The sequence below is a fragment of the Porites lutea genome, chromosome 8, assembly GCF_958299795.1.
Source record: "Porites lutea chromosome 8, jaPorLute2.1, whole genome shotgun sequence".
Taxonomy (NCBI): Eukaryota; Metazoa; Cnidaria; class Anthozoa; order Scleractinia; family Poritidae; genus Porites; species Porites lutea.
In genome coordinates, this window is record NC_133208.1 from 29,427,645 (window position 1) to 29,451,924 (window position 24,280).

A 24,280-nucleotide genomic window follows, 5' to 3' on the forward strand; every position below is an offset into this window, starting at 1 on the left:
CTACAATAGATGGCGCTGTTTAGCCACACTAAAATTCTTTTCCAAAGACAGTAAAACAGCGATTTAAATGATCATAAGTTGTAAGTAGGATCGTGCTGGAATTTTAATGGTTGATCGGATGTTGAGGCACTTGATCTACAATCTAAAAGTGCTGGAAGTGCTTATCTGATGAATATTATATTGTACGGAATTACGAGTACAGAATTAGTGTACCCGCCGGAAATGGTATTATTCCCAGCAGTATCACTCCAGGTTCAACTTGCATAAGGGCTGTGGTTCATTCTGCTTTTTTGCCATTACGACAAATTCTCACTGCAGTGAGAATCGGAGCGCAGAATTTTGGGATTTTTTTATCACCAAGATGCTGCGTTACATGCTACTGTTCTTTATCGCTGCATTGCCGATTGTCATTCTTCCTCGCACAATAAGCGGCGTACAAGGAGTAAGTCCACCTTTTATTAACTGTAAATTGAAACTGTTTAAAGTATAAATTGTTAAATTGATGGGGTGAACGAAATGAAGCCTCAGGTGGTTTTTGATTCATCTCCTTCCAGTTTGCCTTGTAGCATATATGGGAGAGAATCGAAGGGAGAATTTAACATTAGATCAGGATTCGCATAGTCCTTAATTCCAAACCTCCCTTTGTTTTTCTTTACAATTCTTACTCCCGCATCGTAAGAGATCTGAAAAGTCAGTAACAGATAACGGATTCATTTCACTTTACAGAGTTCACTGCCAAACTACCATGAAGAAAAGAACATGTACCAGAGCTACTGGAAAGATACGAAAATCAAGGAAGTTGATGAAGATGCTAAAATATCAGCAAAAGGTATTACTGAAAAATATACATTAGCTATAGCATTGCGATTATTCATACTCACTTACTTTTTAATTCAAATGTAGTCAAACAATTCCAGGGGCGTGGCCGGCTTTTCGATTAGTTGCACGCTTGGCTGACTTTGATTTCCACATATCCTGAAAACTGCACGCATGACTAGTACGCACTGACCTCACCAACACTTTGAGCTCTTAAGCTTTTTAGCTCACCTCAACAACGCATGATTCATTAAAAGCGGTAGAGTGATCAAACCAAAAATTTGTAGGCCCGGGCCAAGAGGTCTTTATAATGGGCTGCCTACGCCCTTGACGTTTGGAGTTGAATTCCTGAGAACCATATCCAGATTTAGAAAGAGAAAGAAAATTTCGTTGTCGCTTGTTGCGTGATCCATAAAACGTAAAATTAGGCGAGTTCGCGTCGTAGTGGATGACGGCAAAAAAAATGAACAAACCGTGTTATGCACGTGCAGAGTTGTTGTTTTGCTAATTAAACCTATTGTTTTTTTGACGTTCGCTTTGTAGTCACCTAGGTCCGATCTTTAGCAGGGGCACCCAACGAGAGTATAATTTAAAACCACTTAAACATAACATTGTTAAACGTATTTTAGTATTTAAAAGGTAGATATAGGCATATTTTTATCCCCTAAAAATTTTTCATCTGTTCGGATTTTCTAGCTGAAAATAATACGGATCAAAACTTACTTTTTCGAAAATTTCCGCCAGAAAAAAGGCTCCCGAAAATTCTAGGTGACCTTTTTAGGGTAAAAATCAGTTAAAAATAGGCAATTATACCATTTTTTACATGTTCGAAAATCCTAGGAGAGGTAGGCAAGCAAGAAATTTTACAACAAATGTTTCGAAAATTCTAGATCTCAAATAGTCTTCCGAACAGATATTCTTCCGAAAATTGTCGTTGGGTGCCCCTGTTTTAGGTCCATGTTATGATTTCGAATGAGTATGATGGAACTAAGTATGGATTATTATACGTTTCTGGGAAACTGTCCACCTACCCCTCCCCTATAAGCCAACATTTCTGACAACCAGTTACGCACTCAGACGGGTTAGTGGTCCCGCCCATAGTTATAGCCTCCCACTCAGAAAACCTAACCGCGTTCAACCCGCAGTGCATGTGGTTGACCGAAGGAGCGATGTCTGACCAGAAGTGGACGTATTGCATTCTTGGGAAGCGATTTTGCCCAAATGTTTGGGCAAATCGTCTCTATACACGTAAACGCACTTAGCACTGAGACACATTTGGTGGCTTCACGGTATATTAAAAGACTGCGCCTCAATCCCGGTTGACGTGCGCCGTCTATTAACGCCGGTTTAATATCGGAAGCCAACAATGTTCTGTTCTATTTTAGAGTGTTACCATTACACGTTCCTTAACGAGTCCAGCAGAGCAAACTCCTTTTACAACATCAGTATTGACTTCCTTTGTGATGATGATCTTAACGGATGGTATCGCTTTGGGGGAGATGCTGGAAAGCAAATGGCGGATTCATGTGTTCCCGAGTTTCGATGTGGCGCAGAACTGCCGGGTTGGCTGAATGGCAGTCATCCTGAAATAGCTGAGGGTGCTGTCCGACGCAAAGTTTGTTTCCGTTACAAAAACAATTGTTGTGAATACTCAACAAGCATCACAGTCCGTAACTGTGGAGGATTCTACGTCTACCACCTTGGGAAGCCCCCAATTTGTAACTTTCGTTACTGCGGCAACGGAACACACAAACCAAGTGAGAATTTAATTTTCCCGTATAACCTGCTGTGTCAGTTATTCTCAACCTCCTCTTCCCTCAGCCACCAACCCCTTCCCCCTTCGCAATGTGACACCGGAACCTCGGATCCTGCATGGAAGATTTGTTCCTCGGGTCTTCCTCGTCTCTTTTAACGTCTCAAACACGATAATATATTTTCGCTTCTTCGCGTATCAAACACGGTACACAATGTTTCATCGTACATTACCGAGGAAAGCATTAAAAATATCCGAAGCGTAGCCGAGTGTGACAGATTTTTTCCCGACCCCTCTTCAAATACAACGAACTCGAAAATCGTTCCAGATACAAGACTCTGACTACCACTGATGCCTCATACTATCATTACAAACAGCCAGATGGTGTCTGCCATTACACTCAAACTACTCACTCTTAGTCTCGCAGTTGTGGGCCAAATGCCCCCTACGCCGTAGCCATAAAGTTTCAAGTTTTCGTGTGCGACACATGAATATGGTGCTTGAGGACCTGCACTAAGCCGTGTCGGTCCTGTTGTCGTAGCTAAGGACTTTAATTTTGTTGCTTTTATTACTCTTCGGCACTTTTCCTCGACTTCCTTTCTTATTTTAAGCACCTTGCCTTTACTTTAAGGGTTAAGAATATTATGAAATTGCGTTTCTATCTTATAAGGATTCTCCTATCAGAATGGAAAAGTAGACGTTTCGAAGACAAGGCAGGAATGGAGTCGCAACAGCAGCAAGTGTGAAGTGCCGACTCACTGTACATTGCCACGTTGCACAGATGTGACTTTTCATCGCGAATTCGTTGGATCACGGACTGTAAGTATTTATGACTGCATACCAAGATGTGTTTCCGCACTTTTAAAATGGACTGAGCTATGAGCTTAAACTTTACGTTATCGTTAAATTAATGAACAAGGCTTCCCCGGGGAATTTTAAATGAGTCAAGGAACTAATGTGTATTCCAACCCTTCATCAACTAAGAGTCAAGAATCGAAAAAAAATGATAATAATTCGCCATATTTTGGGTAATGTTACCAGACAGTTTCCTGTTGGAGTTAATCGCAGAATAGCGATTTCTCAGTTGAAATGACTTCAAGTTAGACCATAGAAGCACTCGGTATTTTCTTAGTGAAAATAATATTGTAAAGGAGACAAAAAAAAACGTTACAACGGTCGATCAAAACGACTAAGAACAAGTACCTCGATTGACTGACAGTGGCATATCAACGGCACAGGAGCGCTTTATCTGTTTTTACTTATACGTATTTCTAACCGATGCATTTCAGGTCCGCGTTTTTGTGTCACTGAATCATGAAGAAAACTCGTCGATGGCTCACACGCCCTCGGCTCTGTGGGCAGAATCCATCAATACAGTTGGATTTAAACTATGTTCGCGCACGGCGGGTAATGAAAACGACACGGGAATGATCAACTGGTTAGCGTTCGAAGACCAGCCAAGCACAGATGTAACGCATGGAAGCGTTGCTCTTGGTGGAATATGGACAACAGAAACCAAGTGTGAAAAAGTGGCCTTTTCTCAGGTTAGATCATGAAATTAGTTAACGATCTGTTGAAAATAAAGTACAAAAGTGCTGCTTGTAAGAACAACACTTTTTAGCAGGAATGACATTGTGCTTTCTGTGATTTCTCAAGGTTTTTTGGTATGTAACACGTTAACGTCAATCAGTGGCGGACGGAGGATTTTGTGATAGAGGGGACCTAGAAATATAGTAACTGTATACAGTGGTAATATGAGCACGATAGCGCCCATCAGGACTGCGAACGGCGCACTTTTCTAGGGAGTTTCGGGCGCATGGCCTCCGCGAAAATTTTTGAGATTGAAGTTCTCTGAGATGCAATCTAGTGCATTCTGGACGCTTAAATTTTACGATGCTAGCAGGAGCCGACGCGATTGCGGCGGGAGCACAACCTCCCAGCAAAGGCAGCAATATTGTCTCCCTGAAAAATTGTCAAATCCAGTTTGTTTCAGAAGGATATTTACTGCATGCATTCCGGGAGGTTTGGTCATTTGCGACCAAAAATCTAGGCTTCGAACACAGATGCAAAGAAGATTTATAGTAAAAAAATTCAACAAAGGAAATGCATCCCAAGGACGTGACTCTAAGACCAATCACAAGTAAAATCATTGCAGGGGATTGATAAATGTCATCCTTCTCTTGTTGCGCTTGGCATAGTCGTCAATAATTGCATCATAATACAGAGCAACGTCCTTGTGAATAAAGAGCAGCGACAGTGCGTTAAGGCGGTCTTCTCTCATGGTACTTCTAAAACAACTCTTTACAAAGCGCAGTGATGAGTTGCTACGTTCCACAGTTGCACTTGTGACATGGCCGATCATTAGGAGCCGCAGAATTGTGTGGAGTTTGGAGTATAGGCCTTTGTTGCAGGCTGCCAATTCTTCTTGTAAAATGGAGGCTTTTTCTGTTCTATTGATCCTGAAAATGAAAGCAACCACTTACACATATCGCAAGACAGAAATGGTTTCCTTCGCGTACGACTGAAAAAACGTTTCATAACTATGTACATGAGTACATATAAACTTAGTGAAACTGTGCTGTATTCTTAGTAAATTTGAAATAAAATTACGATACCCAAAGCGCTTCCACAGCTCTGGCTCCTGAGACGCACTGCTTGGCAATGGAAGATCGGGCAAATAGTGACGAATAACTTTCTCTTGAGAAGACTTTTAAAGCTTCTGCAAGTTGGCAGGTATCAGTAGCATCTTTCAGTTTGTCGGTTGGAAGCTAGTTTATAAGGGCGGATGATTCGAACAACATTCGATACATTTTCTCCAGTATTAACAATGTTTATTTAAGAAAATATAGTTAAGTAACAAAGCTCGACGTACCATCCGACACACGTTTACAAAAGAAAAAAATTCCCGCACAAAACGGGGGGCATGGGCCTCCTGGGCCCACCCCTTTATCCGCCCTTGTTAACGTTGTCAAAACCAAGGCCTCTGTCAAGGATTAACAGATGGATCAAATTTCAGTCAATCTACGTCCATTTCATTGTCCATAGGCTCATTTGACCTCGTATTTTGTCTTCCAGAGCTTTGCCTCTAAGCCGTACGTGTTTGTTTCCGCAAAATACGGCCGCAGTACAAAGCCAACTGATGCTGTTTATGTATGGTTGGAGAATGTAAATTCTGAAGGTTTAGAAGTTTGCATCAGGGAATTCTTGCCTTTTGATGGAAAACACAGAGATACAATTGTGGTACGTGGGAATAACGATAAAGTATACACGTAACATAGATATGTTTTTTTGTTTTCGGGAATCCATCGTCATTTCACCAGCTGTGATCTAGGAATAGGTAGTGTCTGACGTCCCACAAGGCTCCATATTAGGTCCTTCTATATTTAATTTGTACTTAGCAGATCTCTAGGACCACATACTATGCCAGTGTTTAACAGGTTATCTTTTTGAGGTTAATGCGTTTTTAGAATTTCTGCAAAAACCGGAAAGGGAAAAGTAACAACCTCTCTTGATATGAGGCATGAGCTAACCAGTGCTTCGAAGGATATCAACTAAAACAGTAAAATGATGATGAATTCTCCAACTTAATTTAGATCATTTTACGTTTCTGGGAAACTGCCCACCTACCCCTCCCCTAAGCCAACGTTAGCTCTTACTTCTCACTTAGGGCAAATCCATCAAATGATCCCTTGGATCATTACACGTTTCTGGGAAACTGCCCACCTACCCCTCCCCTAAGCCAACATTAACACTTACTTCTCACTTAGGGCAAATCCATCAAATGATCCCTTGGATCATTTACGTTTCTGGGAAACTGCCCACTTACTCCTCCCCTAAGCCAACATTAGCACTTACTTCTCACTTAGGGCGAATCCATCAAATGATCCCTTGGATCATTATACGTTTCTGGTTTTCTTTCACCGACAGGACTGGTTCGCATTCCTCAGGCTTGACAACGTGACTGCCGGAGAAAAGTTCTTTCCAAATGACGGATACCCGTCAGCTGAGGACAACTATGGCTTCTGCCAGGTGAGTGGTAGCTGTCAATTAGCTGTCAAGGTAACAAAGACCAAACTACTTGAGTGTTTTGTTTGTGCTTTACTACGTTAATCGATGAGAACCACGATCCTTTAGCCCCTGCCACCGGTCGAAACTATCTCTTGTTACGTCCGTCTGCGAAACAGCGCAAGAGTCCTTGGTCTGGGCCCCTACCTGTTTAACAGGATTTGAGTACGCGCCATAATTGGTCTGTTTAAAATGCCATTGTCGATTTGACAGTCAGGTTGATGGGAAATACAAAACGTATTTCAGAACAAGGATATCCAAGGAAGGAAAGAAAACCCCGGAAAGGAATCCGCAGAACAAGGATATCGGCACACTTCGCAGACGTTACTAACACTGAGGTTAAATTACGTTTGCTACGCAGGCTACGATTCTTAATCGTGTTGAATTCCTTCTTTCTTACAGGACGTTTCTTTCAATAAAACATTCCACGAGTCGCCAGTTGTCCTTGTTTCTGTCAATCACCGATACGATCGCCAGGCGAAGGGGCGGTTTCTCCCGGAAAATAACATAATCTCGACCTGGGTGGAGGTAGGTTTGTGTTTCGTTCTCTATACTCACGTCATTAGACATTCCCAAATAGCAAAACTTTTAAATTGTAAACCACGGTTACACTTAGGTGTGTTCATTTCCTGCCGTTCTCTTTTTTTTTATTTTTAACCTGTCGCCAGGTTTTTATTATTATTATATTTTTTATTACAGCAAGTGCAAAAAAATAACATAACATATGATAATGGAAAAGAAACGTTTTTTTTTTTTCGTTTCTTACTGCTGTTCTCCCTATTAGCATGAAAACGATTCTCACCAGCATAATTAGAATCTGCTAAAGTGAAAACGCACTTCTTTTGTATTATAATAACTTGCTTGTACTTGTCTCTCTTTGCAGAACGTTGGCTTGCAATCTATGAGGATATGTGTTAAAGACCTCAGTGGATCTGGTCGTATCCATGACCCACTTATTGTAGCCTATGCTGTTGTTGGAGGTACGTTTTAGACTTAGGCCCTTTGAGAAAGCTCCGCGCTCGTTGGTTGAATTGAAATTCCTTTAAACTCAACTCTACTAAAATATCCATCCCTTTCTATTTTCAACATAGACATAGATCCTTGCCTTAACGTGCAATGCCCTCGATTTGGAGTCTGCAAAGCATATAATGCGTATGCCGGTCGCTGTGAATGTAATGACCAATGTCCATCGTATCAAGATCAAGTGTGCAGTGCGAGTGGTACGACATACGACAATCAATGCTGGCAGAAGCTCGGTTACTGCAAAGGACTTGAGAGCGACCCCCGTATCTACCATCCGGGAAGCTGTGAAGGTAAGCAAGACCGTAAACTGCCGCTTCTAAGCCGTTTCAGCTGCCCCTGGATATAAGGCCCCCCCCCCCCCCCCACCATTTTTTATTAACGTTTTAAATCTGAAACAATGGTAAAATGTGGTAGATTTTGAAAACCTGCTTCCCATTATATAAAACACGCAGAATTATGGTAAAAATGCGATAATTAGTCTCCAGGGCCGAGTTGTTCAAAGCTGGGTTAAGATAACCCAGGGTTAGTGCGAGATTTGAATTCAGATATGAAAGCTTAAAAAGCATTTCAGTTTCAATTCTTTTTGCCTACAGGTTGATGATTGGAAGCTCTACAAATAACAGAGAAAATTATCCGAGAAAATGCTTTTGAGCACAAGAAAACTAAACCAGGATTAAATTTAACCCTAGGTTAAGCGCTAATCGGCCTTCGAACAACTGGGCCCAGGAATACCTTAATAACCAGTAAATGTAAAACTTACTATGATCAGTTACTGCTAAAGATGTTCCGAAGAATCTCCGAAGTGCTGTTTCTACTCTAGTTATAAGCCCTGGCGGGTATAGGCCCCTCCGTTTATTTATAACAGAGTACTCCTAAAACCCCATACGAAGATGTATAAGCTCAGGTCTTGCGACAGTTCACGCTATGCTGCAATAAAATAACTTGGAGTAACACCAAGCTGATATTTGGTGAAACATGAACAAAGTGAGACGGATTGACATCCCTCGTGGCTTTGCAGATGTAGCGAAATTTTCAAAAACCCAATTTGAAGTGGCTCTGCTCAACAAAGTCACGTTATTACGCATCCTCGTTGTTGTCAGCACTGTTGCTTTATGTGAAAGTACTGGATACAATAAGAGCTCTAGCAAATAAATTCATGGGCGACAGACTGTAAATATAAGTTGCTCCTGTAAATATCTAAATGGAGGAAGTAATCATCAGTATAATGCCTAAAATGCGATTAAATGGACCATTAGTTTTTACTCTTTTAAATCCTTAGGGAGTGGCCATGGCCACCCACAAAAAGAGCAGCACATGTACTGATCACAGGACATTTTTGTAGTAGTCATTAACAACACAAAACAAAAAGGAAATTCCTAACACTACAACTGAATAAGCAACGCAAGCTCACTAGAAAATATTCCCCCCCAAAAAATACGGCATAAGCAAACTTGGGCGCGCATCGGTATCCAGCTGAGCGGAAGCGCAGCGCATATGAATTAGAGACATTGAAATCATGAGATTATTCACATAATAATAATAATAATAATAATAATAATAATAATAATAATAATAATAATAATAGTTTATTGATATCCCTCTCGCAGCCTAAAGGCTGAATTACAAGGAAGGTCAGTGACACTAACAGAAGACAATACAATACAAAAACAATCAAATAGATAATTATGTAAATATGATTATAAGCACTACATGAACCAAATAGTATTTTAAGTTGATAATGTTTTTGTTGAACAGTTTTTCCTATTGTGCGGGGCCGAGAGGACCTTCTCCGTGTTCCAGAATGGCTCGACTCAAGTTGTCAGACCGTCACATTTCCACCATACCGGTTCTACCCGGATAAACAGGTTCATGTCCAAATAACTGTCAATCACATCAAATTGAATGACTCTGTTAAAGTCCACGACGCGGTGACTGCATGGACAGAAAACATCAGCCCAAAAAACTTTACAGTTTGTGCCTTGCAAGCAGGAAGGAAAAAAGAGAAATTTACCCCTTTCGCCAGCATTGATTGGGCTGCCTATCAAGGAGGACCTCCTGAAGCACTTACGGGAACGGTTAATTTGCCCAAATGGTGGAGTGGTACAAACTGCGAGAAAGTGACGTTTCCCAAGGTATGATGGGAACATTTAAATGTTTCACGAACGGTTTTTTTTTGTATGCAGAAGTGCCGAATAATAATCATGACGATGAAGGGAATTTTGCATGGGCTTAATTGGTGTCTGCTACATGAAACACAAATACTAAACAAACGGAAAATCATCGTAAAATGATGCGCAAAGTTAACGTAATTGATAGTTTATATCGGCATATTACCTAAAACCTAGTGGCAGACCGCAACATGTGCAATACCGTATGGAATTTTTGTTCTTTCTTTACATCCTCGCTCGCTTTTCTTTCCAATAATCCTAAACCATCTATATCACTCTTTCAACATTCTTTAAAAACTTGTAAGGTCCCGTCGAGTGAACACCACGATGGATTGATTTATCTTACAGCCTTTCGTCCACACTAAACATGATGAATTGTTCACCCAAAACCGCACTTTTCGGAAATGCTTTTCATAGATCTCTAAAAACTCACTGTATTCGTTTTTGCCCAAAAAGATGCGTTTTGAAATTTAGTAGGACTAGTGTGAACTCGTGTGGAAGGAAAACATTTTTTATTGCGATTTCCAATTTCTCAATTTTCCAGTTTTTTATGATTAAAGTGGACGGTGCGCGTAAAATACCCTCCTTAACTCAATCTTTTTCAAATTGCTTTTTAGTTGTTGTTATTTTCAGAACATTCCAATTTTGACAAACTCATTCGCTTTTTCATCAGGGAAATTTCACTGAGGCCCCAGTAGTCCTTGTGACTTCAGAGCACCTGAAAACAGGTCAAGACTATGATGCCGCTCTCATCTGGACCGAAGACGTAACAAGTAGCTCATTTCAAGTTTGTCTTCGAGAACTGCAAAACTTCGATGGTAAACACGAGGATATTAGTGTGGTATGTGTCAGAAGTAAAACTAGAGGCATATTTATTGCTCTTAAACGGAAAGAGAGACCTGGATAATCATTTCTTTCATGAAAAGTTGTCGCTAAGCACGATTCTTTGGGCAACATAATAGCCGGCATAATAGCCCAAGTCGTCTCAGACAGACTATCGACACAGTTATATAGAAACACTTCTGATGCGTTGCGAGACTATCCAAACGATTGAGGCGATCGCAATTGCCTGGATACGACTGAAGTTTTAAATATTCGTTCAGAACGTCGGGATCCGGTCCAAGTCGTCGAAGTACATTGATTGAGGCTATAAAGACGATCTGGACGAGTGTATGGAAACCAAGCCTTTAATTAATCGTACAATCTTTCGCATTTACCAACTTGTGCCAATTCAATTCAATTCATTTCCTCAAAATTTATTTGTTAATCTTAAAAAATTTCATGCCTTTATAGGTATATACGTTCATTTTATTTGGTTAATATTAAGGTTTGAGTATGGTGGCCAAGTTAACCATTCAGTTTTCTGGTTGGCCCCCATATTGCAAAATACGATTTTTTTAATACAGGCGGAAAAGAGAACCAAACGAGACGTTGTGGAACCGTATATTTGGGCGTCAATGAACGAGGCGTGTGTGAAGTGTTTTTGTGTATTGGGATGTGTTAGTAGTGCAGTAGCGTTGTATATTTTAGGGGTTGGTTGAGATACTTGAAGTGGAAGGCGTGGAGTTATATTGGACGTGGATTGGTAAGATAATGACTGTACTTTGTTAATCAGTGAAACTGGTTTCTCATAGAATTTAATATGAAGTAACAAAAACTAATTTTTTTGGAAAGTAAAAGTGATTTTAGGTGTTGCTGTGAGGTAGTTGTGGGTGTGCTGATTTCGTTACGAAGGGATAGTGTAGTTTCAGTCAGCTAAAACGAAGTGGTGGTTTTAAAAGATCTTATCAACAGTCGAAAACATACTTGTAGTTATTTTAAACGTTGTTAGGCTTTCTGTTTAGGATTGTTTTTCGGTTATTTTTTATAATATTTGTATGAGGATAACGTAGATAAAGGAAAGTTCATTGAGCTATTTTGAAAAAATAGCTCATATGTCAGTGGTGTGAGTGTATGTATCTTTGTGGCTTTGTATCTTTGTGGCCTTGTATGTTGGGATGTTTGTTGCAAGAGCCAATAAGGTTGAAGGTACTATGAGTTGATGCTTAGGAACCAATGAGATCTTGGCATCTATTTAAACATGGCATTGGTAAAGGTCGAACAAGGGCACTTTGAGACCACCATCTTTATTCTTCACAATTTTTTCGTCTTTTATTACGGCTACAGGTGTTTGGAAGAATTACATTAAATATCTTCATGATTCAAACGCTGCGTACAGTGATGCAGCTGTTTAAGGGTTCATATTTTAGTATGAATGCTGCTTCAAGGCATTTCTGACCTAATTCGGCTATCAGTACAACGCACGTCAGTATGAGTTCTGTTTCACCTGCTCATGGGTAGAGTATAAAAGATCATATATTTTCAAAACTCTTCCAATGAAGCAATAATTGATATTTAGATATAGACTTTAATTCGAAAGTATGCGCCCTATAAAATGTGGTTTTAGAGGTTTAAAAAGGCAGCTTATTTTTGTGAAAGCTGTACCGAGTATTGTTAATCCTGTAAACAAGCTTTAAAAATATTATTCTCTCGCTTACAAAGTTCAACAGACCTTTTTCGTTCTGGCAAAACCAAAAAAAAAAATGAATAATAAGGGAACAACATGATACATCCTTCCTGCATACTAAGTATTATAGTTTCTGAAACGTATTTTATTTAGTAAAGACGCGTAACTTAAATAAAAACAGTAGCGTTAGGGAATAAAATTGGAAGAAGCTAGTTGACACAATAATTAGATACTGCTGTATTTAGTGGAGTAACATGATACAAGTAGAAATATATTTCGGCAGTTTAATAATTTTCTTGGAAGTTAATAAATGTTAGGCTATCAACCTTGACGTTGCATGAAACATAATTTAATTGCATTTAATTTAATTTAATTGCATTTAATTTGATTTCTGAAAATCGCTTGAGAAAATTTTGTAGTAAACAATTTGCCATTTTTTTTAACGTACGAATTGTAAAAGGGCCAAAGACCAACATCTTCACGTGCAAATTGTGTGCAAGAGTTATTTTTATAATTCTGTTTACTAGATTACTGTGTGATATCTCGAATTCCCTCACGTACGAACCACGAAAGGGGGCAAAGTCCAACACTTTCACGTGCCAGCTGTGTGACTGTACATCTCATGCAGATTGGCTTTTCACAATGATAAATAGTAACTTGGACGTATGAAGACCTATTTCGTTTTGTAACCAATGCCTTAAAAAAAGCTCTTGTCTTTTAAGAAGCAATAGCTTTTAAAACATGAAGAAATAAGTTGTCGGAGTTAAAGACTGCTTCACTGAGTAGAATCGCACGTGAAAACCTCGTGAATTATGATGATGCAACCATCTACCACAATGATAAAAATCCTGGTATTTCGTAACTATTCAGTATTCGATGAGTCACATTTTGGCTTAAGAAACTCCGAGGAAACCTTAGAGTTTTCCTTCTAATCAACGTTTGGTGAGTACAAATTTATTTTACTTTAACAATTTGTTCAACTTGCACCAGATGTAACAGGGAAAGGCAGAGGAAAGTGAATATATAGGTTGAGGATCGACTCAGCTGAGCATTTCGCGTTTTCATTTATGTAGCGCAATACCCAGTTTCGCACAAAAACCAAATCTGCGTTTAGGATGAAAAAGGTAGATTCATCATTCTTGGTACGGTTAGACCGAAGAATTCAAAATAGCTCATGCACGTTTAACGTGCCTATGTTTTCAGAGAAGTGGGTATGAAGATGTTGGGAGGGGGGGGGGGCTGAAATTTTGTGTGTCTTTTTTTGTGCGAGGACAATTATTTTCTAAAGGAAAAGTCTAAATTATTTAATAGTTTCACTGAACCTTGTTTTTTCAATACGTTTGATTTCTATTCCCCATTTGTTTGCTGTGCCTTATCTGTGCGATGCATGTAACGAGGATATGTGCTGTGTCGTGGCAAATCGCGCGGCAGACATTCTAGTCACGTCGCCTGGTTTGTTTACGTTCGCACGTATTGCGTGCCTATTGCAACTTTGAATCAAAACAAGCGATCTTTGGGAGACGCCCAAATAATAACAATTACATTAAAATAGATGTGAAAAGTGGTTGATATATTTTCCTTTTTAAAGTGGAGGGGAACAAGTTCCTTCTTCAGAAGGTTCTAATAACCTGCTTAGTAGTAGCCATACAGCCCTATCAAACGTGATCGGCCGCCAAAACGACAAACGGCCGGAGTCTACAGAAAAATCGCTGTATTGAAAACAATTATTATAAAAGGACTGAATCACGATTATAATATCATTAAAGAGTCAATGTAGTTGACAACCACTAATTTCGATGAATTCTTGTTTGCAGAACTGGTTTGCGTTTTCTAAACGGCTGAAAAAGCCGCTGTTTATAGAGCACGGCGGCATAGATTTTCTAGGCACCAACAACACAAACCCACCACCCTTGGATGAAAATAATAATGCATACTGCAAGGTAAGAATAGGTTGAGCGCTTTCAAATCAAAAATCAAAACATTTCTTTTTAAGCGTGCTTTTCATTTGTAATTTTGTTTTTTGTTTGTTTGTTTGTTTGTTTGTATTTTTTTGTCATTTTATTTTTATTTTATTTTATTTTTAATTTTTTTTGTAACGAATAAGTAATTGTAATATTTTTTAGGTGGCTATTGTAATGATTGTAAAGCGCTTTGGATCGCTAAGAGAAAGGCACTATATAAATGTATATTATTATTATTATTATTATTAATACGTATCACACTTATCAGTTATTATACGATTCGTTGTCAAACGTTACGCACAGTTTTGTGGAACTTTAGCGAAGGAATGGTGAAACGTTTTAACTAAATATTTTCGGGTATTTCTTGTTTTTCAGTTCGTGTTATTCACAAGAGGTTACAGCTCGACTCCAACAGTGCTCATTGTTGCCAATCACAGCACTAACGTATCCGGGAACTCAGCACCAGTTCACAACGGTATTTCCACGTGGATTGAGGTAAAAATTGCTCTAGTGTGACACTATTTCAGGTCAGTTGCAAGGGTAGCGGAGCTTTCCGCAGATCATTAAAGAAAACTTCCATTAGCGCTGTGAATAGATACGTTGACAATCAAAAAAACTGGATGTTAAAGAAAGGATTAATTAAAACGAAATTTATTTAGATAGGAACAATAAGACAAAAACTAGGTAAAATTTTAAATATTGCACATAGTAGTACTTTTGGTGAATATGACATCGGTGCAAGCGCAGCTTTGCGCCTTAAAATCTGTGCACGTGGTTTGATAATAAGTTATTGCAGGAACCTCTTGTCGCCCGCAATCCTAATCTCCAGGTTGTTATTACGCATGCGTCGCGTGTTTGTAGCCAGCATTCGTTTGGAAATCCACTCATTCTTGTCCCCAGAGCCACCACGTGACCAAGAAACGACGGGCTCCGGGGACGAGAATGACTTTCACTAAGAATGTTTGGAATGCACATAACGCAATTAGATCACGCGCGTTTGAACCTTCTATCTCTCGTAATCTGATCACGTGTGTTTTGACGATCTGTCACGTGAAACTTGTGCAAAGCACAGCGCTTTAGCGAAAGCGTTTTTACCTTCGATCGTTGGCGCCCGCACTCCGTAACCTTTGGTTATTTAATACTAGTATTAAATACCTTAACACGTGTTACTCAATTTTGTAAAGCACCCTTCTTCGTTCTGGCCTGAAACGCAACTGGAGGAATGGCGCCACCTGATATTAGGAATGAAATTAAGCCCAAGTCCTCTTACAATCTTACTCCAATCGTAGTTTGTTACTGAAGCCACCCAAAGGCTTTTTTCGTTCATGGAATAGTTTACCCGCTAAATTGCACAACTCCAAAGAAACACCTTTTTCGGGAAGTTTAAGTATTTTTGGCTAGGAGCTTTTATTGTATTACGTTTACTCATTAACATTATTTGGTTTAATTTATTTTTATTCCAGTGCATTTTATATCGTATATTTATTACCAGCTACTTAATAGATTTTCCCCGTTATGTGTAAATAGTGCGATACAAGTAATTGAATTTATTGTTATCATCATCATCATCATCATCATTCATCGGAGCATCTGTAAAGATCATGATATAGAGATTACAGACAAATGGTACGAACACGAGCCAGAGACCGTAATGCACGATAAAGATAACAACATCACCATCATGTGGGACATGTCAGCTGTCAATACTGATAGAACTATAACAGCGAACAGACCAGAAATCATCCTTAAAGATTAAGTGAATTCCACCTGCAAACTGATTGATATGACTATTCCATCAGAGAGAAACATCGCACTGAAGTAAACTGAAAAAAAAAAAAAAGTACAAAGACCTAGAACTAGAAATACACAGAATGTGGCATATGAAAACCGTAGTGATCCCTGTGGTTGTTGGTGCGCTTGGTACAGTGAATATGGTAGAAAACATCAAGAAAGTATCAGAGAGGACTACTATGACAGAGATTCACAAGATCTGCATGCTGGGATCTGTGCGAATCCTCAGAAAGGTGCTCAGTGTATGAACAGAATGATTGACTTGAGTGACTGACGCTCTAAGTGCATGGTTTGCGCCCGGCTGATGCACAAAAAGAACACCAGCAAAGACTTTGATAAAAGGGATAATAATAATAATAATAATAATAATAATAATAATAATAATAATAATAATAATAATAATAATAACAATAATAATACCGTGATATAAGATATACGTGATAAGTAAGAAAGGACATTGCACTTGTCATTTTCTGAACTCGTCCACCGCCAAACGCCAGTTCTTTTAGCTCCAACAGTGCCACTTGACGTCTGTGTATCTATGTTTTGTTTTTTTCTGTTTTTAGAACATCAATGCCTCTGGATTCAGAGTCTGTGTCAAAGAGTTGTTTGAAACCAGATATGATCCCTTGTCAGTGAGTTATGTAGTACTTGCAGGTTAGTAAATACTAATAAATTTGTTCTGAACTGATAAGTTATTTCGAATAAACATACCAAAGGTCGTATTTTCGTGGGCTCTGTGCACACGTGCACGTTTAATCTCCCGTTTTCTCGTTACCAAACACATTGAAAGCGGATTTTATACTAGCTGCCGAAAAAGTTCGGAACATAAAAAGCCCCCGTCACTTGTAAGCCCTTCGAACATAAGCCCGCAAATTTGTGTCCCAAAAAGGCCTTTTATAAGACTGCCCCCCTCCCCCTTATAGATGAGCCCCTGGAGGGTGGGGGAAGGTTTTTATTTGGGAATCACTCTCACAATGCAAGCGGAAAATCGTTCAATATCGTTTTCAAACATTTACGTACTTTGTAATGTTTATGGGGTCTAACAAAATGCTCGTTAATACCTGACGACGCCCAGGACGTAAGGATCCGCGAACGCGAAACTGATTTTATGGTTTTTGATATTTTTACCACATATAGATATCTGTGATCCTGGCTGGAGCTACTTTAATGGATTTTGCTATGCAGTCAGCAAGAAGTGCGCAAATTGGACCGAAGCTCTGGCTAATTGCCGGCAGAAAAACGCAAGTCTCGTCAACGTCTACAGTAATGAGGAAAACGTATTTATACAACGTCTTCTCAATGGAGCAAAGTCCTGGCTGGGATTAAATGACATTTCCAGAGAGGGAACGTTCACCTGGGCAGGCAGCCGGCCAGGAAACTTTACAGCTTGGGCCAAAAACCAACCAAATAATGTTGGAGATGAAGACTGTGCGCATACACTTGGCATTGGACACAACTACAAGTGGAATGACGTGAAGTGCAGTGACTGTCATCAGTATACCTGCAAAAAAGGTCAATGGAAATTACATAAACAACCAAGAAGTCTTTTTTATAAGTAGGTTATATAATCCGGGTGAGTTGAGTCCCGTTTAAGACTGTTGGCGGTGAGAATGACTGCTGTTTCAACAACCTCGTGCATGCTGAAGAACTTTATAAACATCACCCGCCAACAAGCCGGTCTTTTGCCTGTTTGTTGTAGCCTGTCCCAGCGCGCAGCGCGAAGTAAAGAGAGGAGTGAAGAAAACAGTCTTCCCTCTTCGTTTTTCTTCGATTTCTTCACTTCGCTCTGCTCTCCACTAACTAAACACCTGGAACAGGCTAGCCTGTTCACAGAACCTCTATTTTCTGTGCTTCACGCTCGCTCTCGCTTTCATCAAATCAGAGTAGAAAAACATCTGCAAACAGGCTTGGAACCCGGTTATAGACCCTTGATACATCAAAGTCCGTCTATCATACAACTATCCCCCAAAGGGGAGGAGAATAGTGGTGGCTCTAATAACGAGACGCGAAGCGTCGGGGTATATATCGAGCGCTATGAACCGACCCTGAGGGGTTATTTGTTTTAGTATTTACATACGAAATCAGTCGGATAAAAATCAAAAAGGAACTTTTTTTGTAAATAAAAGACGTCGCTTAGTTAGAGTTTGTTTGCGTTTAAATTGAAAGTGTTTCAGGGATCAATTGTTATGGTTTTGTTCCAAATTCAGTAAGAAAATTCTTTTCTACTGACCAGTAAACACCGACAAACCAAATTTGTTCTCTTTCTTGGTATTTGTTGGTGCAGCTGCTTCATTTACCGCTAAAATTTCATCTTTCGAAACTGTTGCGAAACGAGACGCAGAATCCTGTCCCAAAACAGTGAATATCCAAGGATATTCCGAGTTACGGAAGACAATCAGAACGCGCGAAAATTGCTATCCACTGATTTGGTGAATACTAATAAAAACTAGGCTGTGCTCTTTTTTTGAACTACATCTTCCTGTCTCGATATCAGATAGCACATCCACCGCTCCAAGAGACTATAAAGGGGACAGAGAGGGCATCCCCCATATACACCCTATTCCATAGGTAATTCGTCTCGAGTTATTTTTAACACCACAGATCTCAAGGGGGATTAGACAACAGCCAATCACATAGCGCGAATGTGTTCCGCGTGGATGACCCACGCTGAGAGCCACGCGTCCTTCACGAAATGAAGCTCAGAAAGAGAAATAAAATTTCGTCGTTGCTTATTTACGTCCTCCATAAAACGCGAAATTAGGCATTTTCACGTCGTATTTCGTGCAAAAACGGGAAAGAAATGAACAAAAAAGTGTGTTGCACGTGCGAAGTTGTTGTTTTGCTAATTAAACCTATTGTTTTTTTGACGCTCTAGTTGTCGTCCGCGTCGTTGGATCTTAAACTCCCTAAATTGTACCAACGACTGGTTTCAATAGGCCGGCGAAATTTCTCATTTTATTAAAACACTGAGGTTACGACAACTTCGAGTTAAACTGATTTCACGGGTTGTCAAAGAGTCCAGCGATTCCTTTTTCCCAGGTGAGCGCCGACTCATTTCGCTTCAATATTCAGGAATGCTCTCGATCTTTTTACGCTTTCATTGCCTCTCGCCCGACATGTTGTGCTCGGCGTTTGGTCATGCGAAACCTCCACGAAACATCCACGCCTCGCGCGAGGTAACTTTATCCCGATTCTAAAAATAACTCGAGACGAATTACCTATGGAATAGGGTGTATATGGGGGATGCCCTCTCTGTCCCCTTTATAGTCTCTTGACCGCTCTTATTCTTTCCCTGTCTTTCTCCATGTTTTTAGCTCTCTTGAAGCGTTTGCCATGATTACCTTGGTAATAAGAATCAAATATTGCTTTACACCTTATAATATTTTTTTTTTCTTGAAATTTTTTTTTGGTTTTCTTGTTTATGCTTTAACAGACCTGAATGCGTGCAGCGGCAACAAGTTCTGTCATCTAAAGGCTTATTGTACAAATCTGTGGGGTTCGTTTAACTGCACCTGTAACCATGGCTACGCGGGAAATGGATTTAACTGTATAAACGGACTAGGTACATAAGAGACATTTTAACAACATAAGAGACTTACATTTTGAATGAAAACTAATAGGAGTTAAACGTTTCTGAAAACTGTTTCTAACCTGTCCAAACTATATGTCTTCCATACGGTAGGGTTTTCAGGCACGTACTCTTCTATAGTGTAAACTGAAGACTGTTTTCCAGTCTTGCTAGATCACTTAGGTATATCAATTTGACAGATTTTCAATCGCTGCCGAACTGTTATAAATCTGTGTTTGTCGTTAACATATACAAATATTTTATATTTTTTTTTTTTTTTTTATATACAAATCAAGGGATTGCGTCCAAGGAGGTCTGCGTCGCGACGGGATTAATGGTATCAAGGCTTCCCGCGTTGCACCGGCTGTAACTGAGACACAATTATTTTGATTGAATAAATTTCTTACTGTTAACTGTTTTTACGACTAACGGCTAAAATTTTCGCATTTACACCAATGGACCAAAATCTTTGGCTGTTTTAAGGCTAGCTCTTAACTCCATAGAGACCCTCTTAGCAGCGTCTACCGGGAGTCCGAGGATGGGCGAAGCGGGATTACGCTCTTTTACGCCCGTTAAACGATCCAAGTTTTCGTCCAACATCGTATTTGTCTTGCACAAAATGTGTTGGGTTATTCTGACACCAAATCAGATTCATTCTTGCACCATAGTTATTGCAATCGACCTTCTTTTCAGGATTACAAGACTCTGCTATTGTGGGAAGCAACATAAACCACTTGACCTTGTTACTTAACTGGCTTAAACCAGTGGCAAAAAGCGTCAATCCTTTCTGGAAACACTGTTGGCGTGCATCCGTGTACGGCTGGGCTGCACGTTCATTTCACTACGGATGTGACGGCAAGGGCCCGACTGTGACAATAATAAGGGTCGGGAGATATATTTTCGGAGGATACACTAGTAAATCTTGGGGTAAGTGCGCATTGTAAACAGAGATATTACGATAACACTTTTTCCGCTACTAGCACTAAGAAGTTATATGTAAATGTACAGGTGAGCAATATGGTGGACAATATGGAATCTGTTGACCCTGCAATGAAGGCGTGGTTTTAGCCAGCTAAACAGGTTGAAATTTCATGTTGTCATCGACTATTGAATCTTTGGAAAATGAGGTAACATGGCCCTCTGCACCTACTACCTTACTTTTCATTACAAAAATTGTGTTAAAAGACTTTTAAAAAATATGTATTATTTTCATGCACTGTACTCACTATATGTCTTTTCATTGGCTAAGAGCCTACAGTTCATTTTGGAAATCAGCTTAAAATACAGACAAGAACCCCATAGTGGAGGTTCATTGGGCTGCCGACTGCGCGGTCTACAGTCTACGTGAAAAAGCGTTATTTTTTTCCACACGATAAAAATATTCAGTTTTAAGATTTTTTTTGGTATTTTTCCTTAACTTAAAGGAATAAATTGTTTTGCATTTTGACCCAAAAAAGTCTGATTTCATCGGCACGCACTTTAAACAATACGAAAAGATGAAACGATCGATATCACGTATTTTACCATGATACTAATTAACAATAGGCTGATTTAGCAACGGGACGGGAACGTCAGTTGGCGACGGGAAAGCGCGCGGAAAGGAATAAACACGACTTCCGGTGTCCAATTTGCCGCTCTGCCATTGGTCAAGCCAGTTGTTTGATTTGCGCGCGCCATCGTCAACTGACGTTCCCGTTCTGTTGCTAAATCAGCCTAATTATTCCACGAGGGCGCATTGGATATGAGATGATAGACAGCCAACGAGGCGCGTCGCGCCGAGTTGGCTATAATCATCTCATATCCAACAAGCGCGAGTGGAATAATTGTTTTATTAAAAACGCCCACAAAATCTCGTTGAATCTCCCCGACTAGAACAAACGGGAAAAGACAAGGGACTTCCGCTATTTACATGTCACACGTCTATCAAAACTGTCAACGCGCCAACGGACTCGCCTGGACTGCATGAATGAAAAATCAAAACATTGTAGCGATGAACATTAGTTTTTAAAATCTTATCGGGATTCTAGGATTTTACACAGCAGAACAGATAAAAAAAACCTGGCAGATAATGTGAAGGAAAAGAATTTTTAAGTGACAGCCGTCGAAATTACTGTGAAGTTGGATTTTCGGTGCAGTTATAAAAGTAAGAACAACGAAGAAAAACTATTACCTCAGTCGCTTGTTGTGCATTTGTTTGAAGCCACAAGCTGGTTTTGCTGAACGAGAAAAGAAGCTATACTGCCGCCTCGATTGCTCTAGTGAATGGCTGCATAGCCTGTATTTGTAGCTGGTTACTTGTGATTTATATTCTTGATGTCGGATAAACAAGCCGCGGTTATCTATCGGCGAGTGACTCGATCGGCGCCATGGCTTCGCGATCATGAAGAAACAACACTTGTCTTCTTTCGTAGCTGGTTAAGGTACTTTAGTTCCATGTGTTTTGATGTGTTTTTCGACAAACTTTCAAACAAGCTCTCGTGGCTTTTTTGTTTGTTTTTGTCTTTTTTCTTTCGATGAAATTACATTTCTAGTATTCTAAGAAATGAATTAAAACAATATATACCATAACGGCTAAGCCAATCAAAATGCTAGAATTGCATTATCCAATGATTCAGTTTTTAATAATATATATTATACTGTAATATACTATATATTTAACAATTATTCTTTAAAATCGAGGTGAATAGTGGCAAAATATTTACCGAGCCGCGAAAGCGGCTTCTATTCACCGAGATTGAAAAGAATAATTGTTTTAGTATATACACACGAAGTGATCTCAACAAAATCACAGCGGAAACCATTAAAAAGCACGATTTGATTGCCAGATCAAATCACGCGTAAGTTTAAAATAGATCTTTGCAGAATTTTCAAACATATATGGCAATTCACAAGTTTATCATTTCGCAAACAACAGCGTAATGGCTTAAATGGAACCGCTAAAAGTTTGAACTGTTTCCTTACCTGAGAAGAAAAGTAGAGCTTTGTTGTTTTCTGTTGACTCGCCAAGTTTATCGCCAAAAGGGTTTGTTGTGTCGTTCTTCGCATGAAGTGCTGACAAAAATGGCGGCTCGGTTGCTCGAGGTAAGACGTCGTCTTCCTGTATCATTATTTTTCCTGTTTACTTGAAACGTAGAATTTCTGCAAACATTTCCTTTTAAATTTGTTTGTCATAAATAAACTTCGATTTTTGAGCCAAAATTTTCTTGTTCACGAAACGGCTTCTTCTACCCGAATACACGGGAGTTGTAAACAACCCATCGAGCACAAAACTCAGCTACAGTAAATTAAAAAAACACCGTCTTGAATCCTTCCAAGTCTTTTCTTGCCTTAAAAAAAGTCAGCCCTAGGATTTTGTCGACTTTTAAAAGATCGTTCTCTAAAAAAATGGGAAAAACACCGAGCTCACACATTATCCACTCGCTAGGAGGTGAATATTGTTGAATAGTCCGAGGTAGCGAACCAATCAGATAGCTTAAATCACCAAGATCGCTGAGTGTGTATATATACTAATATATAATGTACCACATTATACTGTTTTTGCCCCTCACATTTACAGTGTTCGTTCGTCATGTTCAAAACACTTTTAGGAAAATACGGGTCACGTAAGTCGTGTGTATCATTCGAGATAAATCGATTATAGGCTTTTTTAAGTTCCCTTTTGGAGTCATTTTGGCGGTAACTTTAGTTTACATCTCCATAAAATGGTATGCATGGAAAGAAACTTTACGCGAGCTGTGAACTTTCAAAGGTTTATCGAAACTCGTTAATGCTGACATCACTATATCGTGCTTGCTGAATGGGCGAACACACAGAATTGAGGAGAAGCATAACAACTGATAACGAGATCATGCCCATATTTAATGGCAACGAGGCTGCGATTGTACTTTGGGGCAATATACCATCGCATCGACGGTTTGTTGCTCGCATCTTCCAAATTTTGTCAGCGCCAGCTGGTTATGAAGAATAAGTGAGCGGATTAAAGCCAATCAGAAATGGAGAACTATTTTAAATGAATAATAAAGAATATAGTGTAGAATAAATGGTGAGGAGACCTCAAGAAACCTCAGTTCTTGTCCTAAGAGGTCCCCTCGATGAAAAAACTGAATTATTGATATCGAGTGGCGAGACTGTACCAGCATAACTGCCCGTCTGTTATTGTTTGTTTGTTTGTGTTATATATCTTTACACATTTTCATAATCGTTGGAAGATCAAGAAGATTTCTTTTGAAGGAAGATAAGAGGTACCGTATATGCTTGAATTAGCGCCCAGGGCGATTATTTAATTTTTGACTTGAGATCGAAGGGGTCGCTTATTTAAAGGGAAGGGCTTATTTCCAGCCTCGAAATGACCTTATCTTTGTTTCAAATGAACAAAACCTGTAACACTTAACAGGAAAACTTAAACGTGGCTTTCACTGGAAACCAAACTTTGCGCGCATTTGGTACACATACTTCGCTCCTGGCTGTAGTCACTAAGTTCTTTCACTACCCTTATCAGAGGTGCCGCGTCTTCGACATGCGACAGTGTAATGTCCTCAAATTAGTCAATCTCTAGTTCACGATCGTACATCTCATTTATGCTGTATTCCTTGAAGGTATAAGTAGCGCATGCCCCGGCTTATAATC

At 39.6% G+C, this 24,280-nt stretch overlaps 1 protein-coding gene across 1 annotated transcript in view; it reads left to right on the top strand.

Moving 5' to 3' along the window:
- Nucleotides 1–305: 305 nt before the first annotated feature.
- Nucleotides 306–24,280, top strand: part of LOC140945498 (uncharacterized) — a 26,058-nt gene continuing 2,083 nt past the window's right edge. Inside the window, exons 1-18 of the mRNA XM_073394515.1 lie at nt 306–442; nt 727–829; nt 2,202–2,573; nt 3,240–3,388; nt 3,859–4,113; nt 5,645–5,809; nt 6,497–6,598; nt 7,037–7,162; nt 7,518–7,614; nt 7,726–7,947; nt 9,413–9,789; nt 10,499–10,666; nt 14,146–14,271; nt 14,668–14,787; nt 16,650–16,740; nt 17,224–17,598; nt 19,520–19,648; nt 20,348–20,581. Coding sequence (XP_073250616.1) covers nt 362–442; nt 727–829; nt 2,202–2,573; nt 3,240–3,388; nt 3,859–4,113; nt 5,645–5,809; nt 6,497–6,598; nt 7,037–7,162; nt 7,518–7,614; nt 7,726–7,947; nt 9,413–9,789; nt 10,499–10,666; nt 14,146–14,271; nt 14,668–14,787; nt 16,650–16,740; nt 17,224–17,598; nt 19,520–19,648; nt 20,348–20,581 — 3,292 coding nt within the window. The 5' untranslated portion in view covers nt 306–361. The remainder of the gene's footprint in view (nt 443–726; nt 830–2,201; nt 2,574–3,239; nt 3,389–3,858; nt 4,114–5,644; nt 5,810–6,496; nt 6,599–7,036; nt 7,163–7,517; nt 7,615–7,725; nt 7,948–9,412; nt 9,790–10,498; nt 10,667–14,145; nt 14,272–14,667; nt 14,788–16,649; nt 16,741–17,223; nt 17,599–19,519; nt 19,649–20,347; nt 20,582–24,280) is intronic.